Genomic DNA, 23,487 nt, shown 5'->3' with positions numbered 1-23,487 from the left:
TTTTTTGCACTAATTAATCCCAAAATACAAGAATTTGTATACACACCATCCACTGATACAATGCTAATCTACTCGGTCTTCTCCATTTGGCCACAGGTTCTCATCCACATCACATCTTATGTCATCTAGGGCAATACACCTAGGAAATAATCTTCTGGCATGCCTGATCCATCCCTGGCAATCTTCTGCTGATATCTCCAGGCATCCAGCATTCATTGCATCCAGGAGGGACATTTGATCATGTGGATGATGGTTGTAAACCTTCCACCACCATGAGGAAAAGAATTCCTCTATGGGGTTGAGGAATGGAGAGTAAGGTGGGAGGAAAAGAGACTCCATTCTGGGATGGGCTGCAAACCACTCGGTGACTGCACGGGAGTGATGAAATGCCACATTGTCCCATACAGTTATAAATGTTGGCTGATTCCTTCTCTCCGCATCCCTTTCCTCACCTAGCACAACCCTTCCATAGAGATCATGCAGGAACGCAAGGAGCCGTTCAGTGTTGTATGGCCCAATTAGTGGTCTGTGTAACAGCAGTCCATCAGTGGATATTGCTGCGCACATTGTGATGTTGGCACCCCTCTGCCCCGGGACATTCACTGTGGCTCTCTTCCCATTCACATTCCTCCCTCGTCGCCGTGCTTTGGCCAAGTTGAAACCTGCCTCATCCACAAAGATGAAAATGTGGTGTGTTTGCCTGCCTTCAATCTCCATGACTCTCTAACATAAATCCACAGGGCAACATACAGTGGGGCAAAAAAGTATTTAGTCAGCCACCGATTGTGCAAGTTCCCCCACTTAAAATGATGACAGAGGTCAGTAATTTGCACCACAGGTACACTTCAACTGTGAGAGACAGAATGTGAAAAAAAAATCCATGAATCCACATGGTAGGATTTGTAAAGAATTTATTCGTAAATTAGGGTGGAAAATAAGTATTTGGTCAATAACAAAAATACAACTCAATACTTTGTAACATAACCTTTGTTGGCAATAACAGAGGTCAAACGTTTACTATAGGTCTTTACCAGGTTTGCACACACAGTAGCTGGTATTTTGGCCCATTCCTCCATGCAGATCTTCTCGAGAGCAGTGATGTTTTGGGGCTGTCGCCGAGCAACACGGACTTTCAACTCCCGCCACAGATTTTCTATGGGGTTGAGGTCTGGAGACTGGCTAGGCCACTCCAGGACTTTCAAATGCTTCTTACGGAGCCACTCCTTTGTTGCCCGGGTGGTGTGTTTTGGATCATTGTCATGTTGGAAGACCCAGCCTCGTTTCATCTTCAAAGTTCTCACTGATGGAAGGAGGTTTTGGCTCAAAATCTCACGATACATGGCCCCATTCATTCTGTCCTTAACACGGATCAGTCGTCCTGTCCCCTTGGCAGAAAAACAGCCGCATAGCATGATGTTTCCACCCCCATGCTTCACAGTAGGTATGGTGTTCTTGGGATGCAACTCAGTATTCTTCTTCCTCCAAACACGACGAGTTGAGTTTATACCAAAAAGTTCTACTTTGGTTTCATCTGACCACATGACATTCTCCCAATCCTCTGCTGTATCATCCATGTGCTCTCTGGCAAACTTCAGACGGGCCTGGACATGCACTGGCTTCAGCAGCGGAACACGTCTGGCACTGCGGGATTTGATTCCCTGCCGTTGTAGTGTGTTACTGATGGTGACCTTTGTTACTTTGGTCCCAGCTCTCTGCAGGTCATTCACCAGGTCCCCCCGTGTGGTTCTGGGATCTTTGCTCACCGTTCTCATGATCATTTTGACCCCACGGGATGAGATCTTGCGTGGAGCCCCAGATCGAGGGAGATTATCAGTGGTCTTGTATGTCTTCCATTTTCTGATGATTGCTCCCACAGTTGATTTTTTCACACCAAGCTGCTTGCCTATTGTAGATTCACTCTTCCCAGTCTGGTGCAGGTCTACAATACTTTTCCTGGTGTCCTTCGAAAGCTCTTTGGTCTTGGCCATGGCGGAGTTTGGAGTCTGACTGTTTGAGGCTGTGGACAGGTGTCTTTTATACAGATGATGAGTTCAAACAGGTGCCATTCATACAGGTAACGAGTGGGGGACAGAAAAGCTTCTTACAGAAGACGTTACAGGTCTGTGAGAGCCAGAGATTTTCCATGTTTGAGGTGACCAAATACTTATTTTCCACCCTAATTTACGAATAAATTCTTTACAATTCCTACCATGTGGATTCATGGATTTTTTTTTCACATTCTGTCTCTCACAGTTGAAGTGTACCTGTGGTGCAAATTACTGACCTCTGTCATCATTTTAAGTGGGGGAACTTGCACAATCGGTGGCTGACTAAATACTTTTTTGCCCCACTGTAAGCTGTTACAGTAGTAAATAAATTTGTAAAAATTGTCTTTGTGTGTGTTTGGTTTTGTTCAAAAACAGATCTGTATTTTATTGTGATCTTACCTGGACATACTGGTTCCTGAGTTGCTTGACATGTTCAGAGTTCATCTCAAAAGGCACAGTGTACAACTGTTCTGATCATTCTACTGAGAGATTTGGAGCCAGCGAGGAATAGAGGAGGTTCTGTTGTGTGGGAGTATTTTGAGTTGATTTTTGTCAATCGGGTGGGTTTTCCAGCTTTCTGTTCTGGCCGTTTGCTTTTGTTTTGTGCGTGTTTATTATATCTGAAAACAAGAAAAAGGTAAAATGTCAAAAATCTGCTTCCATAATATAAATATCATTAAATAACTTTAGAAAAACTTCCACTTGACTCTTTACTTGTAATGTTGTAAAAATATATATTTTATTGTTTAATTAATCTGAAAATGTTAGTCTGCCAAATGTGCAGCAATTGAATTTCTTTATTCTCTTTATCTGATAGTTTGTGGGGCCCAGGTAGACTGTATAACTGCATCTCTACCAGTTTCTCTGCACTCCAGCCTCTTCTGTTCCATGTGAAGGGATTTTCCTTAAGGCAGGAGAAATTATCTCCACGAAAAGGAACAGGTTCGGCCATCGCACACTAGAACAAATTCTCTTTTTAAATAAAAATGAAAAAAGGGTTACCGTCAATGCATCATGTTTTTAATTTGAAAGTTCATAAGCATTTTCCTTTTCCATTTCACAATCAATTCTACCCCCAGGTCAAAAATATGTCTGGGAAAATTTCCTTAATATAATATTATTTATAAATACACCCCTCCGGCGATTAATTGCATACCTGCATGGAGGCAAGACCTCACAGCAGAAGCATACTCCATAATGTGTTGTACATTATCATATGTATATTATATGTAATGTGGTATTTTTCAATTATTGTATTTACCAACATCAAGAAGTCACAAGCAAAGAAAGACCACACCATGTTAAGGAGAGTTTACTGGTCAAAATTATTTATTAAACAAATAAAACTCATTTTCTTAACCACCAAAAAATACACGTTCAAAGCAACACAACAGCTGCCCAATATCAGACAGAATTGCACTCTGTAGAGTGGGCAATCATAATGAAGCAGTTGGTTTTATTTTGTGGATTCAAGCTGCTCTTCATATTTTTGGCCACCAGATGTCACCAGAGAGGACTGTGTTGAAAAGCTTCGAGTAATGAACCGTTTTTCAATACAAGCTTCAGTGCTTCAGAAAGCTTCATTTGGCCATCACTACTGACCAGCCTCTCTCATTGAGTGACCATGATTTACTACATGATCAATTACAGTAGCTCTGATCTTCCTCTTATTCTTCTTCCACCACGCATACGTATTCCTCGCCCCCTCCCAGCCACTCTTCTTCCTCTTTCAGCCACTTCTCCATTTCTGGCTGGGTCCATGTTTACATCACAAAACAAACCTATTCAGCAGTCGTCTCCTTTTGTAATGAAATTGAAGGAGTAACACCTGTGTAGATGTTCATCTACAATGAGAATCAGCTGTGGCTGGTTAAACTGCATTTTTAGATTTAAAATATGTTTCAATAAAATATTGCTGTTGAATTTTGCTGTCTTATTCAGTTTTGCATTATGTTATTGTTTTGACCATAAGTTTAACAGTTTTGAAAACAGTATGTAAGCACATGCAAAATGTCCTGTACGTACAAAGATTTTTGGCAGTTGTTGTGTCTGAGTGAGAAGATAATTCATGAAATTTGAGAGATGTAGTCATTGAATGAATTTTGTGCCAAAACAATGATAAATGATCCTCAGTTTAGCCCACATAGACTTCTGTTGTGCTCACTGTGTGAGGAGTTTTGCAAAAGTGACCTAAGTATTGAGAAATATGTCCTAGCATCTGTAAAAAACTGTAAGATGGAGAATATTTGTTCCATCAGGAGTTGAACACTGACAGGTGTAGCTCCCACTGTCCTCTGATGTTAAATTGATCAGGTGGAGAAACTCAGTCTGATTTTCCTTCATCAGCGTGAACCTGGAGTCACATTTGTTCTCAAAGCCCCGTCTATATTCATACAGCAGTCTACAATTTTCTCCTCCACTTCTCTGAGTTCTGATCGTACAAACGATCAGTGTGATGATGTTCTGTGTTTCATTGGTGCATATTTGAGTGACATCTGGTTGTTTCCCTGTTGTTTTCACAACAGTTTCTACAATCAAAAAGAAAAAAAAATAGAGGCTGAAGTATCATTAAAAACTCAATGTTACTTTATGAATCAGATTTTTACATTACCTCCCCCTAAATCTTCTGAGCATGCAGTTAGTGGTAGAAGAAGAATTAAGTACAGCTTCAGTGCATCCATATTTGTCCAGGTGTCAGAGTAACAGTGTAACTGCTGCTGACAGTACAGATGATGATGTACTGAACAGAGTTATATAGACCTTAAAGTAGCATCACTCACAGAGGTACATGCTGGTGAGGGTATTTCTGTAAAGGAAGAGCATGTACATGACTGCCTGTTCCTTTGTATTAAAACACTCTTAAAGTGAAACGCTGAGCAGACTCACATACAAACATAAAACATACTCATTTGCTCATTTTCATCTCAGTGAGTGTAATAATAAAAGGTAAAGAAAAATAAAATGAAAAACAGTGCCACACTTTATGTGTCAGCCGGTAAGACCAAACTGTGCTTTACTTGTATCAAGCTTTTCTTTACCACCGGCCTGACAGTTTCATGAATGCTCTTTATATGACCGTAACTTTTTACTGTTTGTGATGAAGACACATTTCAAGTAGTTTCAGAAAGAAGAGAAGCTTTAGTGGCATCTTCAGTGTATCACTGTAGCATCAAGCATTCACACAGGTTTCAAACGGTTCATTTGTATGGCTGGCAAGATTCATATAGAAGGAGTCATAATGCTAAAAGTGACTCTTTGGGTTTTGTGGTCTTCACATGTTTAGAGCAATGAACTTAGAGCTACAGCACTGTGCACTCAACAACGTGATGCTGAACACATGAGCCCACTACTTAATAAAGAGATCTCTGTGTGTGTGTGTGTGTGTGTGTGTGTGTGTGTGTGTGTGTGTGTGTGTGTGTGTGTGTGTGTGTGTGTGAAAATATGTAAGTTATGCAATAAAGTTCTGAAATAAATATCCATATTTCTGGATTTGACAATTACTCACATGAACTTCATGTATAGATACTGCAGATGTTTCTGAGCTTATACCATTACACTGAAAAAGAAGATATGTCAGCATTATTGAAATCTAAATTTAAATATATGCAAGTTAAAAATACTGAAGAACGGATGTTTTAGAACAACATTCAACAGAAATATGTGGAGCAATCAAGTAATACTTCACTTATTCCATTTATTTTGACATTATCTCACTGTGAATAACTGAAAGCAAATATTTATACAGTCCCAATCAAAAATTTAAGACCACTTGAAAAATTGTAAAAAAAAAATAAAAATAATAATCATATTTTGCATAGTTGGATCTTAACAAGGTTCCAAGTAGAGCTTCAACATGCAACAAGAAGAAATGGGAGTGAGACTAAACTTTTTTACGAGCTGGTCAATTTATTGAAAACAACGCTTAAACCGAAACAGGCTGTTTTACAGCTGTTCAAAAGTTTAGGACCACATGCCTTTACAAGGCCAAATCTGTGCAAAAATGTGGATTCATTGTCATTTACTGTCAGGTAGTCACACTGTCATTACGTTCTGATGGCAAAGACAAAACAACTTTCCTTTCTTGAACGCGGTCGGGTTGTTGAACTGCATAAGCAGGGTCTCTCGCAGCGCGCCATCGCTGCTGAGGTGGGATGCAGTAAGACAGTCAATTGGAATTTCTAAAATGAGGGTTATGGATCAAAAAAGTCAAGATCCAACTGGCTGTCTGTTAAGACACTGGATGATCCTCTATCCAAATTAAAAACTGACGCTGATTAAATGTTATATGTTTTCATACATTTATCAACATACAGAGAATGCAAGTGTGTTAACTTTGTTCAAATAAAGTTTTCAGTCAGTTAAAGTCAGACTGAAGCCAACTGAAGTCAGAAAAATGAAGACAAAGTGTCTTAAACCTGCTTTCTATCTGACGGCCACCAGATGGAGATAGCTGTGGGTACAAAAACACTTCCAGCCTTTGTGGTGTAATGGCATTGTACAGTAGAGGTTAATGCAGCCGGTCAGTGTAGTTAGGCTGATGGCAGCTAGAGGGCGAGACCGGTGTGTTTCTGTATAGAATGTTATGTTATGTGGGGCAGAGCAAGAACAAGAAAATAAAGTGTGGTTATGAATCGTACAGTGGACCCGCGTTTAATTGAATAACACGACATGGTGTCAGAAGTCCTGTACTGATCCATATAACCTCGACTGAACGAACCTGTGTCTGGCGGAGCTCGCGGAATAACGAGGGGAGAATATGGCGGATGAGACTGCACAGAGAGCACCGGCGGGGCCGAGCGCGACATTCAGCATCCAGCCACCGGAATCCTTCGACTTTTCAAAACCGCAGGAGTGGTCCAAATGGATACGGAGGTTCGAGAGATTCCGTCTCGCCAGTAATTTGAACGTCAGCTCGGAGGAAAACCAAGTCAACACGTTGATTTACTGCATGGGAGACGAGGCGGACGATGTGCTTCGCGGTCTGAGTTTAACAGCGGAGCAAAGGACAACGTACGAGGGGGTACTTGATGGTTTCCAGGCTTTTTTCATTGTGAAGAACAATGTGATCTATGAGCGCGCCAAATTCAATATGCGCCGACAGGGAGACAATGAGACAGTGGATGCTTTTGTGACAGCACTGTATGCGCTAGCAGAACATTGCAACTATGGAGTGCTACATGATGAGCTGATACGTGATAGGCTCGTTGTCGGTCTCACGGACAAACGGCTGTCAGAACGCATGCAGCTTGACCCAGATTTGACTTTGCAGAGGGCTATCAACATGGCGAGGCAAAGTGAAGAGGTAAAGCGACAACAATCCTCCTTGCGAGGTGACTCTAGAGGTGAGGCTAGCGATGCTAAGTCAGTAGATAGAGTGCATAAAATCAGTCGTAAGCCTGTTAGAACCAAACTGCTCCAGACTGATAGTCGTCAAGCTAAAACACGTGGATTCCGAGAAGACGGCAGAAAAGGGCCAACCTGTCAGAAATGTGGTGGCGCTCCATCCCATTCAAAGCAGGATTGTCCAGCGAATGAAGTGAAATGCCATGCATGTGGGAAAAAAGGACATTACAGGCGTGTATGCAGGACACCAAAAACAGTGCATGAGGTTGAAGAGGATGAACATGGTTTGTTCCTGGGCAGTGTTAAGTGTGAGGGTGAGCCGTGGACTGTCGACTTAAGCATAAACAACAAAAACGTGTCATTTAAAATTGATACAGGGGCCGATGTGACAGTCCTACCCCTTAAGGTGTTTAAGGAGCTCTACAGACACAACCACCCCCCCAGTCTCCACAAATCAACCAAGGCTCTGCTGGGTCCCGGGAGGAGTCGTTTGGATGTCGTTGGTGTCAGTGAGCTTGCACTGAGGAAGGGAGACAAAGAAATACTTGAGGATGTCTTTGTCATCAGACACCTGCACACTGCTTTGCTGGGGAGACCTGCTATTAGTAAGCTGGAGCTTGTGGCTCGTCTGGAGAGCATAACTATAGAGACGCTTAAAGAGTGCTACCCAAAAGCTGTGCAGTGGTCTCGGTGAAGTACGTCAGCCGTACGACATCAAACTGAAACCTGGAGCTCAACCTTTTTCCTTGAAGACGCCACGGAGAATCCCGTTGCCTCTGATGGACAAAGTTAAGCAGGAGCTGGCCCGAATGGAAGAACTAGGGGTGATCAGCAGGATTGAGGAGCCAACTGATTGGTGCTCAGGCATGGTGGTGGTACCGAAGAAGACAGAAGATGTACGCATATGTGTCGACCTTACACACCTCAATGAGTCTGTGTGTCGAGAGAAGTACATACTGCCATCGGTGGAGGAAACATTGGGCAGATTGGCTGGTGCCAGCATATTCAGCAAGCTGGACGCTAACATGGGGTTTTGGCAGATACCTCTGATGGAAAACTCAGCCAAATACACCACTTTCATCACACCGTTTGGGCGTTATTACTTCAAGAGACTGCCCTTCGGGATTGCTTCAGCACCGGAGCATTTCCAGAACAGGATGGTCACAGAGGTCACAGATGGTATGGAAGGGGTGGTTTGCCACATGGACGACGTGCTGGTCTGGGGCAGAACGCAGGAAGAGCATGACTCTCGCCTACACGCTGTGCTGGGCAGGATCCAAAAAGCTGGCATCACCCTAAACATTAACAAGTGCGACATCGCGAAACAGCAGGCGACGTTTTTAGGGCATGTTCTCTCAGCCAGCGGTATCAGCCCTGACCCAAGCAAGACCCAGGCTGTGAGGGAGATGAAGGAGCCACAAAGTGTGAGTGAGTTAAGGAGCTTTCTGGGAATGGTTAACCAGCTTGGAAAGTTTATCCCACAGCTCGCAGAGAAGGACAAACCTCTAAGAGACTTACTGTCTAAGAAAAACTGCTGGAGATGGGACATTGACCAGGCTAGAGCATTTCAGAACCTGAAAGATGCGCTCACATCACCGCCAGTGTTGGCCATGTATGACCCAAGCCGTGACTGCAAGGTGTCAGCGGACGCATCATCATATGGCTTAGGGGATGTGTTGCTTCAAAGATGGGACGAGGAGTGGAGACCCGTTGCCTACGCGTCACGCTCCCTCACTGCAACAGAACAGAGATACGCTCAGGTTGAAAAGGAGGCTTTAGGTCTGACCTGGGCTTGTGAGCGGTTCCGCAACTTTCTTATTGGCAAACACTTTCAAATGGAGACAGACCATAAGCCGCTGCTAAGTCTGCTGGGGGCACAAACTCTGGATGCGCTCTGTTGGGGGAAAGCTCTGCAAAAACCCAGGAGAAATAAAGACACAATGAGACAAAGTTACTTTTCTTTTCTTTAACGTGCGCACGGGTGAGCTGCAAAGAACAACTCACACCATGAACAGAGGCTTGGCACTTTTTATAGGAGAGACAGTGAGAACAGGATAAGAAAATAATAAACAGATAAAATAAACAACTCCATATGTGGCGCTAGTCTCGTCAGCAGAGAGCTGGGAGAAAGCTGTGAGAGATATTCCCTCCTGTTTTAACTTATTTTAAATGTATACAACAATTGTCTGTAAAGGTTATTTATTAAGTATCTTTAGCAATTTTTAAATTGTCAAAATGTCAGCATAGCAGAAATGTAAATCATGTGGGCTAAAGAATGAAACAAATAAAAGAATAAAAGAATTAAGGAAAATACAGTAAAAGAAAGTGTAAAAGTAATAATAAAGAAAAATAATAAAACTAAAACTACAAAAAATAAAAGAAAATAAAAGAATAAGAAAACCTTATGTTGTACCTGCATAAACTACTAATGTGTTAATCAGTGCATGATCACTTGACAAGTCATTTTTAATCACCACGTCATTTATTAGCAGCTATTACAAGTTCTCCTCTAACAGAATTGCAACGGGATGCTGTTCTTCTTGAGGCACAGCAACATAAGCAGTCATTGTAGTTGTTATCATCTTTGAAATCATTACTCTTAGACATGGCACCACACACAACACTAGTATGAGCAGTGCTACCATGATGAAACCTAGAAAGACAAACGGCTTTGCTGCAGCAGCCAACCACGAGCCGCCAAATAGCCAGTCCAGCCAGCCTTGTGCTGTAGCTGCTCCAGATGTGTGGTCAGTGACATATTTCTGCAGAACGGTCAAATTCTGCAAAGCTTCATAAATGTCTCCTCCAGCTTCGTATCCTTCAGGGATAAACGTGCAACATGTCTCCCCGATCAGCTTGCAAACTCCTCCTTGTGATGCTGTTAGCAGGTCTAGTGTCAGTCTGTTCTGCAGCACCATCGTTCTGATGGCCTTCTGTTCTCCTGCTAAGGCCGTTCCCAGGGTCTTAGTTAAGTTGATGTGTCGTAGCAGAGCATATCGGTTGATTTCCACGTGATCCCGCACCTCGGCAACTCCAATGCCGGGGATCAAGCTCTGTAAGAATTTCACTCCTCCTCCCCAGATGCGAAACTCTCCCGGCACTCCAGTGTCCACTGTAATGCCGAAAGAATTGGGTGAGGCGATGTCCACTTCACGTCTCTGTCGGCTGCTTGGGTGATGTGCAACACTTTGCATGAAGAAGACGTGATCTGATAGTTGCACCAGGGCGCACAGACCCCCCCAACCTTCAGGGAGTGACAGATAAGCCTTATTGCCACATAGGAAGTACCAGTCAGCCAAAACTCTGGTTCCTCTACTGCTGGGTGCCGTCCGTGCACATCCTGTCTGGTACTGAGTCTTTGTTTTGTAGTGGCATTCGGTAGCTGTAGTTGGAGCGACAGTTGAGGCTCATCAGCGTCGCGTTACTGGCACAGGTTGTGTTGGTTGAACAGGCCATACACTTCCTCTCGTTCCTCGGTGAGCAGAAAGTGTATATGTATTTACATAGGTGAGTAGGCAGCTCCCCCACTGCCCGCGATCCATTGTTCATCACACATACTGGCAGTTGTGATGCGTTCAGTTTGTTCAGTAGAATTACATCAGGCAGTGGGTCTGAGACTTGGGGCCAGGTCAGTAGGTAGGTCTGTCCGGAACAGTTCACATTTGTGGGTGATGATGACCTCCAGGTTGCTTTTGCTGGGATGCTGTAGTTGGCCTTGGACCAAAGAGTACCGGAGCCTGGATGTGTTGCCAGGCCCAACAGGCACCAACTGCGATCTTCAGGTATGCTGTACGGCCACAGGCCAGACGTCTGTGAGGATAGGGGCATATGGGTACATGCATAGCAGTCAGTTTTATTATTCAGGTGAGCTGTAGTGTTCATAAGCTGCCACCAGAAGTTAGTGGCGTAACCATGGGGAAACTTGGTGTACTTTCCTTTGTCATACAGTGTCTGTCTTTTCTTCATATAGCGTGACTTGTTGTCCCTCACGGAAGCAAAGATGAGGAGCCCGGCCAGGGTCAGGGCCGCTGCAGTTATTAGGAGCCACCACCTCATGACAACAGGACACACCCTCCTGTCGTGAGTAGACCCCCCGGGCAGAAAGGCTGTTCCCTCCACCGGGCGAGATCACGACAATTGGGCGAGCCTGTTTCGGCTGAGTTTAAATGGCTTCACTTACTCGTCTGCAATGGCTCTAATGGATCCAAGATGGTCGTTCCGCTATTTTGCAAGCGGTGGGCGTGGTGAGGAGAACCTGATGTGGTCCCTCCCACCTGGGTGCGCTCCAGTTTTTCCTTTGGAGCACCTTGATCAGAACCCAGTCACCGGGCTGTAATCTGCAAGACACTTGATAGACATCATCAGGTTGTTGATTATGTACAATGATCTCCTCGTTTTCTAACAGCTTAGACATCCATTCTGCTAATGTGTTTTCTCTGATTGATTTGTCTATTGGTTGACTGGTGATGGGCAGTGGGAACGGCCTACCATGAATGATTTCAAATGGAGTTAGTTTATGGGAGCCTTGTGTTAAGCGCATCCACATTTTCACTAAACCCAAACATTCAGGCCACGGCCTTCCTGTTTCTGCCATGCATTTCCTGAGCCTTTGTTTTATAGTGCCGTTAGTTCTCTCTACAAGGCCTGCGCTCTGAGGGTGATAAGCACAGTGGTGCTTTATGCTGAAACCGAGTGCTTCAGAGACCTTAGTGATGACATCATTTACAAAATGAGTGCCGTTGTCTGATCGTATCAAAGCTGGGATGCCATATGTGGGTATGAAGTGATTGCACAGGCACTTTGCTACTGAAATTGCATCTGCCTTTTTCACTGGATAGATTTCTGGCCACTTTGAGAACACGTCTATAATCACTAGGGCGTATTTTGACCCTTGACATTCACTTAGCTCAATAAAATCCATATGAATTGTGTGAAAAGGGTGATGTGGAGTGGGAAAACGGCCTCTTTGTGGTCTCAGGTTTCCCTGAGCATTATATTTTTGACACGTCATGCACGTTCTGACAAATTGTTTTGCTGAAGTTTCAAAATTTACAGTGTAGAAATGAGAGTTGACAATACAGGGCAGTCCCCCCGTTGACAAATGCGGCCGTTTTGTGGAGGGATTTTGGCAACACTGGCTTGCCATAACACATCATTAAGTCGTTTGTCAGAACTGCACCGTGTTTTAGCCATTTTGTCTGTTCGGCTGTGCTTGCTGCTTTTTGTTCATTTTGCAACACATCCAGTGGAATCTGATGTGTGTTTACTGCCATCAATGTGATGTTTGTCATTTGTGCCGCCTGTTTTGCTGCTCTGTCAGCAAAGTTGTTGCCTGTAGTAATGAGTCAGTAGGCGTTGTAAGAGGTTGGCATGCTGAACCGGTTTTCCGGTTGATGTAATCATTCCTCTGTTTTGCCAAATTTTTTGCAAAATGATGCACAGCAGAGAAAACATACTGGCTGTCTGTATGTATATGTATTAGTTTGTCTTTGTGTATTTCACTTTCGCGTATCACAGCTATCAGTTCAGCGCTCTGTGCAGGACATGAAGAAGAAAGTGGTTTTGCTTCTATTATCCTACTATCTGTGATTACTGCGTAACCTACACAATTTCGGCCTGTGCTGTAAGGTCAAATAAGCTCTTCTAGCTTCCACACTTGCTGATCATAAGGTGGATCTGGGCCTGGAGTTTGTTTAAATCTCAGAATGTTGTGATACTCGGTTGGTTTCTGGAAAGTGGATGTGGCGGGTGTGTGTTGATGGGCCACATCGTGTAGTGCTTTTAGCTCTGGTGGGGTGTCATTTAGCATGCACTCAGCAGTTAATTGTTGTACAGTTGTGTGGCCTGCAGCTGACTTTACAACTAATTTGTCCTTTGAAAACTGTAAGTTCTTAAGTGGCTGCCCCAAAACTGTTTTGCATTATTTCTCTGTGGCCTACTCCTACAATCTCATGTGAAGTGACCTTCCTCTCCACAGTTCTAGCAGGCGTTGTCTCTATGTTATCTGCTGTTTCTGCGTGGCTGTCTGCAGCCTTGGTGTCTGTGACGTTGCTTGCCTCTCTGTTCTGCAAATGAGTCTCTTAGTCTATTGTCAACACGTCAGCCTTATTTTTAAGTTACAGAATGCTTCTTCTCTTTTTTTTTTTTTTTTTTGGGAGAATAGATGCAACACTACATTTTCACTTAAGGCATTTTTAGATAATTTCTAGTTTTTCAAACAATTCATGCATCTCACACATTTCAAACTTTGAAGTTAGGGTTGTTTCCCATTTATACATATAAATATATATATTTAACTTTGCATTGCTCACAGCTCATAGCTCACAGCTCTAAACCTAGGCATTTTCCAATCATGTGCCTAATCACTATGTGTCACTGTGATTCTCAAGTATTGTCACAAGTTCGTTTAAATTTGTTTCCAAAACCAACAAAATATCAAACAAAAAACAAAAAAACATACACGTGTAAGGACACAAAAGAAAAAAGAAAAATGCTGCCACCCGAACAAGGCAGAAGTCTGCATATGTTGGCTTTTAATAGCATGCAGCTTCTGCTCTAAAAGAAACAAATAAATAAAGATAAAAGAAAGTGTGGAACATGCTCATCAGCTTAGCAGTGTCTACATATTTAATTCAGCTTCTCAATCCTGTAGTTTTAGCTGTTGTCTACAGGGTTTTGCTTATTGGTTGTTATTATAGGTGTGCTCTATATCTCAGCAGTGTGTCATTCTAGGATGATAGGTTTCAAGCTGGTCAAGTGCCTCTATGCACTTCATTAGTTTAGTTATTCTCTGTATTGTCTTCATCTCACGTGTCATTACACTGAGTTTCAGCAAACCTTAAGCTTGATGCAGACTACTGTTTAACAATTATCCACCTCATCATAACCGACTAAGGTGCCTCTTCATATTAATATTATGTCATTGTTAATATTATCCTCTTTGTCTTATAACAGCAATAGCATATTATAATATTTTATCAGTGTGTACCACTATACTACTACTGAGCCAATTTGTTAGTTAGGATCATCTTATTCAGCAAACAGATAATTTAGAATTCATCCAATCTGCGGTCACATTTGTTCTCTCTGTTGCATGGCGGACCAGGCAGTTCTATTATAATATATTATTTATATTTTATTTTGTATCCATCAAGGGCTTCAGATGACCTGCAGTATCATCCTTTTCCCAGGATGGAGACAGTTACCTTTTCACACACTGTCCTTGGCTGAACAGTGACACAGCCTTAATATACTTTATTTATGTCATTAAAATATTTTCGTGTGAATTATTTGCTTTATATTCATTTTATACATTGTGGGCATGGTCATCATGCCAACTGTGTTTCATTGATAATATCACTTTACAGGTTGTTATCCTTGCTATTATTAATTTCAAATACTCTAAAGATAATTTCTACTGTAATTTTCCCTTTGTTTATCTTTATTTCGTACTTTTTATATTTATATCTACTCAGTGGGGTCTGTTTTCAACCCTTTTAAACTACCTCAAACTACTGTGATCTCTAGTTTTCACTTAATAAGGGATTATTATGTTCTTCCTGATATGGGTGGTGCTGCAGATGCGGCTGCAGGAATGAGTGTTGGTTTACTAAAAGGATTGTGGGGACTGCACAGTGTCTCGTCTTCTGGTTTTACTAAACTGGCAGTTGAGTTCTGTTCTTCTGACTGTTTATATTTTGTTTTCTTAAATCTCTCAATTTACAGACATTGTTTTGTCCGGCGTCTGGACTTTTCTTTTCTCACCACTGCTCGTCAGCAGGAGTGAGTTTTAATTTCACTTGCTTGATTACCCATCTTATTTGTGTATTTACTTATTTTTGTTTAAGTAATGTATACACGATACAGCTGCTATCACCTTCGCTGGTATAAGAGACGAGAGTGGTTGCTCACACGCCCTTCGACTTTCGGACTAGTTCCGAAAGCGGTGTGAACTTTACGAGACGGAACTCGACCGTTCTCTCAACTCACCAGCACGTCAGTGAACAGCAGTAAAAGAAAAACACAGTAGGAGCAGCTCAGTCTCTTATTGGACCGTGAAAATTCAGCTTGCTCCGTTAATTAAGACAATACACACACACATTCACATTCACACCTATTCGCGCGACCGGAACCCTTATGATAAGGGGAGCTGCCAGTCTTTCTGTAGACGAGCTACTTATTCCCTAGACCCTGTCTAGACCCAGCTGGGGGAGCTACCCAGAGCTCCAAAGCTACCAGTCGACGAGCTTCCAAAGCTACCAGTCGACGAGCTTCCAAAGCTACCAGTCGACGAGCTCCCAGAGCTACCAGTCGACGAGCTACTTCCGCTATTTTAAATTCCCTGAATTTAAAATGCGCTTTTACGCAAGATTGTGTCAGTGTGTCTGTATCTACCTGGTCAGTGTCGCCGGGTCTGGCCCACCTCGATCGGGCCCCACCACCGTGGGTCGCTTTCTAAGACGTTGGCCAAGACCCGAATTTAACGCTCTTGGTCTTTTATCACACACCTGGTGTGTGAGCTGTATTCCTTACGCATTCTAATCAGTATTCTATTGCTTTTTTTTTCCTGACGTTCTCCTCTTTCCCTCCAGCTTACATTAATTTTTCCTGACCTTCTCCTCTTTCCCTCCTATCTTACTATTGAGATTTTTCCTTACTTTCTCCTCGTTCCCTCCATCTTACCGGAGGAATTTTTCCTTTGTAAAAGAGAAAAAAACTTGCTCTCATTTCCCTCCACTTACTAATTAATTTTTCCATTACTTTCATCCTCTTTCCCTCCAGCTTACTATGAATTTTTTCCCATTACTGTCTCCTCTTTCCCCTCCACTGACTATTCAGTGTTTTCCATTACTTGCTCCCTCCTTTCGCCTCCATCTTAGCTAGCATAATTTTTTCCTGAGACTTTCTCCTCTTTCGCCGTCCCATCTAAAACTATTCTCATAACCATTTGTACCCTTTATCCCCTTCACACACATTACACAGTTCCATCGTTTTGCGGAAACCCCATGGCATTATGAGCGGCCTGTCCGATCCCTTTGAGTGTTGCCGGAGAAAAAAAAAAACCCCCCCCCCCGCATGGCTGAGGAGAGGCCGGGCCAGCCGGGTTCGGAAACCCCCTGGGCTGAGGAGCGGCCGGGCCAAGCGGGTGCGGAAACCCAGCTGAGGAGGCGGCCGGGCAGCGGTGCCGAAAAACCGGCTTTGAGGAGCGGCCGGGCCAGCGGGTGCGGAAAAACCCCTGGCGGGAGGAAGCGGCCGGGCCACGGGTGACGGAAACCCCTGGCCTGAGGAGCGGGCCGGAGCCAGCGGGTGCGGAAACCCTGCTGGCAGCAGGTGCTCACAGCAGGCGGCTGGGTAACTGAACATGGGTTTTGGTGGACTGGCGAATGGACTGACTGGACAGGAGAGACTGGAATGACTGGGGACAGGAGGAGAACTGGACTGACTGACATTGAGGGAGACTGGACTGACTGGACGGAAGGATAGACTGGAACTGACTGGACAGGAAGATACTGGACAGACTGGACAGGAGGAGACTGGACTGACTGGACAGAGGAGCTGGATGACTTGACAGAACTGGACTGGGACAGGAGAGACGCTGAACAGGAACTGGACCTGGACAGAGGAAACTGGCTACGTGGAGACTATGAGCTAGGAGACTGAGACAAACTGAGCAGGCTGAGTGGAACGTGAGGGGCTGGGTAAGCTGAAAGCAGCCGCGAGTGAATCTGACGGGCTGGAAGCTCGGAAAGCAGGCGATGAACTGACGGGGCGGAAGCTGAACACAGGCGAGTGAACTGACGGGGCTGGAAGCTGAACAGCAGGCGAGTGAACTGACGGGGCTGGAAGCTGAACAGCAGGCGAGTGAACTGACGGGGCTGGAAGCTGAACAGCAGGCGAGTGAACTGACGGGGCTGGAAGCTGAACAGCAGCGAGTGAACTGACGGGGCTGGAAGCTGAACAGCAGGCGAGTGAACTGACGGGGCTGGAAGCTGAACAGCAGGCGAGTGAACTGACGGGGCTGGAAGCTGAACAGCAGGCGAGTGAACTGACGGGGCTGGAAGCTGAACAGCAGGCGAGTGAACTGACGGGGCTGGAAGCTGAACAGCAGGCGAGTGAACTGACGGGGCTGGAAGCTGAACAGCAGGCGAGTGAACTGACGGGGCTGGAAGCTGAACAGCAGGCGAGGGAACCGACGGGGCTGGAAGCCGAACAGCAGGCGAGGGAACCGACGGGGCTGGAAGCCGAACAGCAGGCGAGGGAACCGACGGGGCTGGAAGCCGGAGAGCAGGCGAGGGAACCGACGGGGCTGGAAGCCGAACAGCAGCGAGGATGAGGGGAAGCTGAAGCAGGGAATGGAGTGGAAGCTGAACAGCAGGTGAGGCTGACGACGGAGCTGAGGTTGGTGTGGCTAATGGCTGGGCTACAGACTGAGCTAATGAGGGAGATAAAGCTACAGCCTGAGCTAGTAAGGCCGGTGCCTGAGCAGGGGACACTTCAGCTAATCTAACCAGGGATAGAGCTAGTGCGTGAAAGACTGGATCAGGTGGTGGGTGAAGCGGTGGACTGATTAGCTCTTCCGTGCCTCCAGAGCGTGAGGGCACTAGCTGGAGAGCCTCAGCTGAGTCTCTGGGGGGGTCAGGCTGGATCCTGGCCGTCCTCAGCCTAGGTGCTGGGACAGGCACGGGAGGTGGCTGGACACCAGTCACCCCCACTCGAGAAACCGAAGCGGGTGTGGCGGTAGACTGGGTCACAGCTGCCCTCCTCCTGGGAGCTGGCACTGGTGTGAGGGTAGACTGACTGACGGGAGTGGAGATAATGACTGGGTGTGTGATGTTAGCAGGTTTATCGGGGATTGTTCTGGTTTTCCTGCCACCACTATTTACAGTCTTTGGGAGAGCAGAGCAGAACAAATCTTCCCAGTCCACAGAATCCTCCAGGAGGGAAACATCCCACGAATCAGAGATGGGGTTATTGTGCGTTTTGAGTGAATAGTCAGATGGTGAGTGCGAAAAACAGTCACTGGAGCTCACCATCGGGAGTGGCTGAAAGTAGTCCGTTTTATGGCGGCGTGTGCGCCGATTTCTCCGGGAGGAGGAAGCGGGGCGGGGTACACGTCCGAGCCTCTGGCACGGGAGCCTCTGTTGAGCCGAGGTGGAAGACGGAGCCGCTGTGCCGTGGCGAGGTTGAAGGTCCGGTGAATGAGGCAGGTGATGTGTGAGCGTGGAGCGGAGTGGCGAGAGAGGGAGCGGCCGAAGCGCGGCGTGAAACGTCCACTCTCCGCGGCAGATGCTCCGGTGCAGGTGAGGCAGCAGGTGGGGGAACGCGGCGTCTCCGAGGCCCGCCCAGAGCCAAGCGAGTGCCCTCGAAGACGTGCTCTCGCTCCGCGAAGAGCCGCTGTCTCTCCTTGAGTTTTTCCGCCCACAAGGAGAGCGCTACCTCCTGCCGCTCATAGAGGTCCGAGTCCGCTGGGTTCCTAACGTGTCTTCGTGGCACGGGTCGTGTCATTCTGTCAGGCGTTGTGTGGAGGCGAGGAGGAAGGAACCCAAACGCAGGACTCGCAGGTAGGTGAAGACTGGTGAAGGTTTATTATAAGGAGTGGATGAACAGAACAGAGGTAGACAATGGCTGGCTGGACGACTGAATGGCTGGCTGACTTAACTGAACTGAACGACATCATCAATGACACGACAGTGAATGGGTAGAAACAGAGGGCTTAAATACACAGACTGGTGATAATGAGAGACCGGTGAGTACACAGCTGAACATAATGAACTAATGGGAAGAGGACTGAACATAACGCACACAGACCAAGGCTAACACAATAAAACAGGAAGTGGAACAGGCAGTAGATAAACAGTGAACAAGAACTGAAAATACTGGGTCACCGACCCAGGAACCCTGACAGGAGACAGAAATCCCTTCGGTGCCATGTCGAAAAAGGACCAATATGACAGTTTGGCAGTAAAAAGTCTGCCAAATCAAACATGCAAAGCTTAAATAAGAGAAAAGCAGGAACAGCTTTTATTTATAAAGTTGAGGAATTAATATTTTCTGTTTTTCCAGGAAAAGGAAAGACGTGCTTCATTTTCAAACAATTAACTAAAATATAATGCTTATTTACATTGTATTTCATATTAAAAAGTTCCTGACTTATGACAGACACTCTTGTTAGTTCAGCAAATGTCAGTCGAACATGAAACACCGAGTATCACACTGATAATCTGAACGTCACCACAGAAGAGCAGAGGAGGAATGTAACCCGTGTAACATTATGTGACCTGCTTCTTTATGAACACAACTCCAGGCAGGAGCCAAACAAACATGGGAAGCAGGTCAGTTAACATATGAAATATACAGCATGAATGTGTGCTGCATTATATAAATAGTACAATAGCTTGTGTTAATTTAAATGAGTTGTAGGTTTGAATCACTGATAACAACAATCATCAGCCTCATTGCTTTTCTGCTCTTCAGTCCTGCTTTTGTAAAGTAAATTATATGTTTGACTAAAAGCAAAAAACAACTTTGTTTTAAAAGTTGTTGTGTTTTCTTTTTTTGGACATGAGACCACTCAGTGTTTCACTTTTAGAGTGTCTTAATACGGAAGCAGAAGCAGTGTTGTAGGTGCACTTCCTTTTGAGAAATGTTCGCACAAGACGTACGCAAGACACATGAGAGCCAATACTTTGAGGTTTATGAAGCACATTGTTTGTCCTCCTTTCTTCAGCGGATCATCTTCTGCACTATCAGCAGCACTTACACTGCAAATCGGACATATCGGCGAGCATGGATGCACGAAACCTGTGCTTAATTCTGCTTCTACCACTGACTGCATGCTCACAAGATTTGGGAGGAGGTAATGTAAAAACTGTTTTCATAATGTAACATTTATTTTTTAATGATACTTCAGCCTCTGGTTTAAATCATTGATACTGTTTCTATTATTGTTACTGATTTCAGAGACTGTTGTGAAAACAATTGGGAAGCAACCAGATGTCACTCAAATATGCACCAGTGAAACACAGAAAATCATCACACTGATAGTTTGTACGATCAGAACTCAGAGAAGTGGAGGAGAAAATTGTAGTCTGCTGTATTATTATGGACGGGGCTTTGAGAACAAATGTGACTCCAAGTTTACGCTGATGAAAGAAAATCAGACTGTGTTTCTCCACCTGATCAATTTAACATCAGAGGACAGTGGGAACTACACCTGTCAGTGTTCAACTCCTGATGGAACAAATATTCTCCATCTTAATGTCACTGTGGAAGGTAAACAAGGTAAACAAGGTAAAAACAACAACGTTCTTCTTCTTTTAACCATAAATTATTTAGCAATATAAAGTCTGTACTGATTTTACAAGGTGACCTTCAGGATTTGTTAACTTTAGAGGTCAATAGTCATACATCACACTTAACCTTTGTTCACCAGCAAATCAAATACTGCTTTCATGTTTCTAACAACTGCTTCTCTCCTCATACAGAATTAAGCAGCAGGTCTGGAACAGAAACACTTCCTCTTACACTGATTTGTGTAACCGTGTTCATCATTGTGAGTTTAGTTATCTTTGGATTTATTTACGCACGACTGCACTACAGGTGAGAAACTACTGTCAGAGCTGTGTTTCACATGTTTCATGATTTACCTTTTAACATGCTTCATAACTTTAAAACATGTGATTCTCTTTTCATTTTGGTTAATCCACTTTAACTGAAGGTCATTTTGATGTAACGTCTTGCCCTGCTGTTCTCATGTTTACGTGAATTAAAGTCAATTAGGATCCTGCTAATAATTTATCAGATATATTGATCATAAAAAAGTAATGCTAACATCATTTGTTATCCAAAGTGGCTGTTCAAGGTCAGAAACATTTGGACTGTCAGTGAAGGAGACTCACGGCTCTTTGGTGAGTAATTTCCTTGTAAAGACAAAGCAGCAGGTTTAAAGTTTGTTTTATATCCAGTTCTATTTCAAAATGTTGGCTGAGGCTGTTTTTGTGAAGTTACTTTGATTCAACATACCTTGGGCCACCTTGAGTTTTTTATCAGACTTTTAATTTTATTTTACAGGATGAAAATGTCCAAATAAAATAAAAAGTGATTTAATTCAGCAGTAACATGTTTGCAACATAATTAAGTCAGACTTAATATAATTATGCTGTATGAGTTTTAATTTTATCTTCTGACAGGATGAAGATGTCCAAGATGATTCTTACACAAACCTTCAGCATCCAACAAATGATCTCTACCAAACTATCACCTCAGATCACGCTCAGCACGACATCACTACAAATTAAGAATATTAAGTGTCTGCTGTTGTGATTATTCAGCCAGGAGAACAGAAGCTGTCAGCCTCGATAGTAAAACGCTTTTATTTTTGACAATATTGAAACATTTTGAAACATGTAAAACTGCACATGACACATGAGTAATATTGCTCTGATATAAATATTTTTATGACAAGACGTCTCTTTCATATTGGACACATGTTTTATAACAACTAACTAACTAAACAGGTTCACAGATGTGTCCTTTTGCAAATACAAAGTAACTGTGTCGATATGAATCCTTGTGTATTTGAAAGTTTATGAAAACTAACATTTCACCATCATCAGCTCTTAATTCCAGACACGAGTTTGTTTCTAAACTAAAACAAAACAGTTACAAACTCTTCCTGGTTTCTCTTCTGTATTCATGTGTTTACTCACCATTTTAACCTTTAAGGCATCCAAACATAGGAGAATTTGAGGTGTTACTGAGGGGTACGAGTCTTTTTTTCTATAAATAGTTCTACATCATCCTCACAGCCACAGTTACTTCCTGATCAGTATGGTCATACAGAAACTCTGCTGTGCTGCTTCTGAATCTAATTCTGTTTTAGCTGTGAAGATATTATCTATATATTAAATTTTGAGTGTGTAAATGTCAACAAACATGGCAGTTTTGTGTGTGACACGCCCACTGAGATGAAAATGAGTACGTTTAGTTTTTGTGTGTGATTCTGCTCAGTGTTTTACTTTCAGAGGGCCTTTAACTTAAAGCAGAAGTGATCATCCATATACTTCCTTTGCAGAAGCTTTCTACCAGCACGAAATGCTGTGAGAGATATAAGAGTTTTATGTAACTCCTTGAGTTTGCTTAGTGCTTCACTTTGACATAGTTTTAATATGACAGCAGAAGGGGTAGCCTGCATGCACTTCCTTTATAGAAGCTTCTTTCTTTGAGGTTTATTAACAACTCTCAGTACAACATCGTCTGTACTGTCTGCAGCAGTGACTGTGACACCTGGACAAATATGGATGCACTCAAGCTGTACTTTATTCTGCTTCTACCACCAGCTGCATGCTCACAAGATTTAGGAGGAGGTAATGTTTTCATAATGTAATATTTATTTTTTAATGCTACTCGAGCCTCTGGTTCAAATCATTCAGGCTGTTTGTATTATTGTTACTGGTTTCAGAAACTGCTGTGAAAACAACTGTGAAACAACCAGATGTCACTCAAATATGAAAGACAGAACATCACCACACTGATCGTTTGTAAGATCAGAACTCAGAGAATGGAAGGAGGAAATTGTTTTCTGCTGTATGAATATGGACGGGGCTTTGTTCATTAATGTGACTCCAGGTTTACGCTGATGAAAGAAAATCAGACTGAGTTTCTCCACCTGATCAATTTAACATCAGAGGACAGTGGGAGCTACACCTGTCAGTGTTCAGCTCCCGATGGAACTACCTGTCACTGTGGAATGTCACTTCTTCCCACTCTATTAAAAGGACATTGAACTGTTTACATGGTTGATTTGTTGTCTTGCTTTTTCCTCGTTCATCAGTTTAAATAATAAACAACATGATGTCCAGGCTTATACAAGCGATTACACCTGATTTCACTTTGTTTTTCATATAAATGACTGTTTTAACTGTTTAATGTCAGTAGAAACTGTAAACTGTGCTTTGAATACCTCAGATATGATAACGTAGTGTGTGATGTGTGCAGAACATGTTAGAAATATGATAAAATTATTATCACAATGTTTCCATACATATGATTCAAATTCAAGTTTATTATTCTGATTTTTTTAAGTGTTAGATGCCAG

At 43.6% G+C, this 23,487-nt stretch overlaps 2 protein-coding genes across 4 annotated transcripts; one reads left to right on the top strand and one right to left on the bottom strand.

Moving 5' to 3' along the window:
* Positions 1-9,801: 9,801 nt before the first annotated feature.
* LOC120727476 (endogenous retrovirus group V member 1 Env polyprotein-like) lies at positions 9,802-10,611 on the bottom strand. Its single transcript, XM_040021756.1, has 2 exons — positions 10,134-10,611; positions 9,802-9,965 (listed from the first exon to the last, which is right to left on the bottom strand). The coding sequence occupies exons 1-2, from the start codon at positions 10,583-10,585 to the stop codon at positions 9,887-9,889; spliced, it is 531 nt and encodes a 176-aa protein (XP_039877690.1). The 5' UTR covers positions 10,586-10,611; the 3' UTR covers positions 9,802-9,886.
* Positions 10,612-19,927: 9,316 nt separating this feature from the next.
* LOC120727458 lies at positions 19,928-23,183 on the top strand. 3 transcript variants are annotated; one of them, XM_040021745.1, is made up of 6 exons: positions 19,928-20,247; positions 20,352-20,672; positions 20,876-20,990; positions 21,241-21,298; positions 21,581-22,756; positions 22,852-23,183. In XM_040021745.1, the coding sequence occupies exons 1-5, from the start codon at positions 20,178-20,180 to the stop codon at positions 21,686-21,688; spliced, it is 672 nt and encodes a 223-aa protein (XP_039877679.1). In that variant the 5' UTR covers positions 19,928-20,177; the 3' UTR covers positions 21,689-22,756; positions 22,852-23,183. The 3 variants fall into 3 exon arrangements, with proteins under 3 accessions (XP_039877679.1, XP_039877664.1, XP_039877673.1); XM_040021730.1 differs by having other exon boundaries at positions 19,930-20,247; positions 20,352-20,681; XM_040021739.1 differs by having other exon boundaries at positions 19,930-20,247; positions 20,352-20,681; positions 21,581-23,183.
* Positions 23,184-23,487: the final 304 nt, after the last annotated feature.

This window comes from Simochromis diagramma, unplaced genomic scaffold (genome assembly GCF_900408965.1).
Source record: "Simochromis diagramma unplaced genomic scaffold, fSimDia1.1 OVJJ01000356.1, whole genome shotgun sequence".
Taxonomy (NCBI): Eukaryota; Metazoa; Chordata; class Actinopteri; order Cichliformes; family Cichlidae; genus Simochromis; species Simochromis diagramma.
Note: the sequence above shows the minus strand (reverse complement) of the source record. Positions and strands in the feature narration are given on the sequence as shown.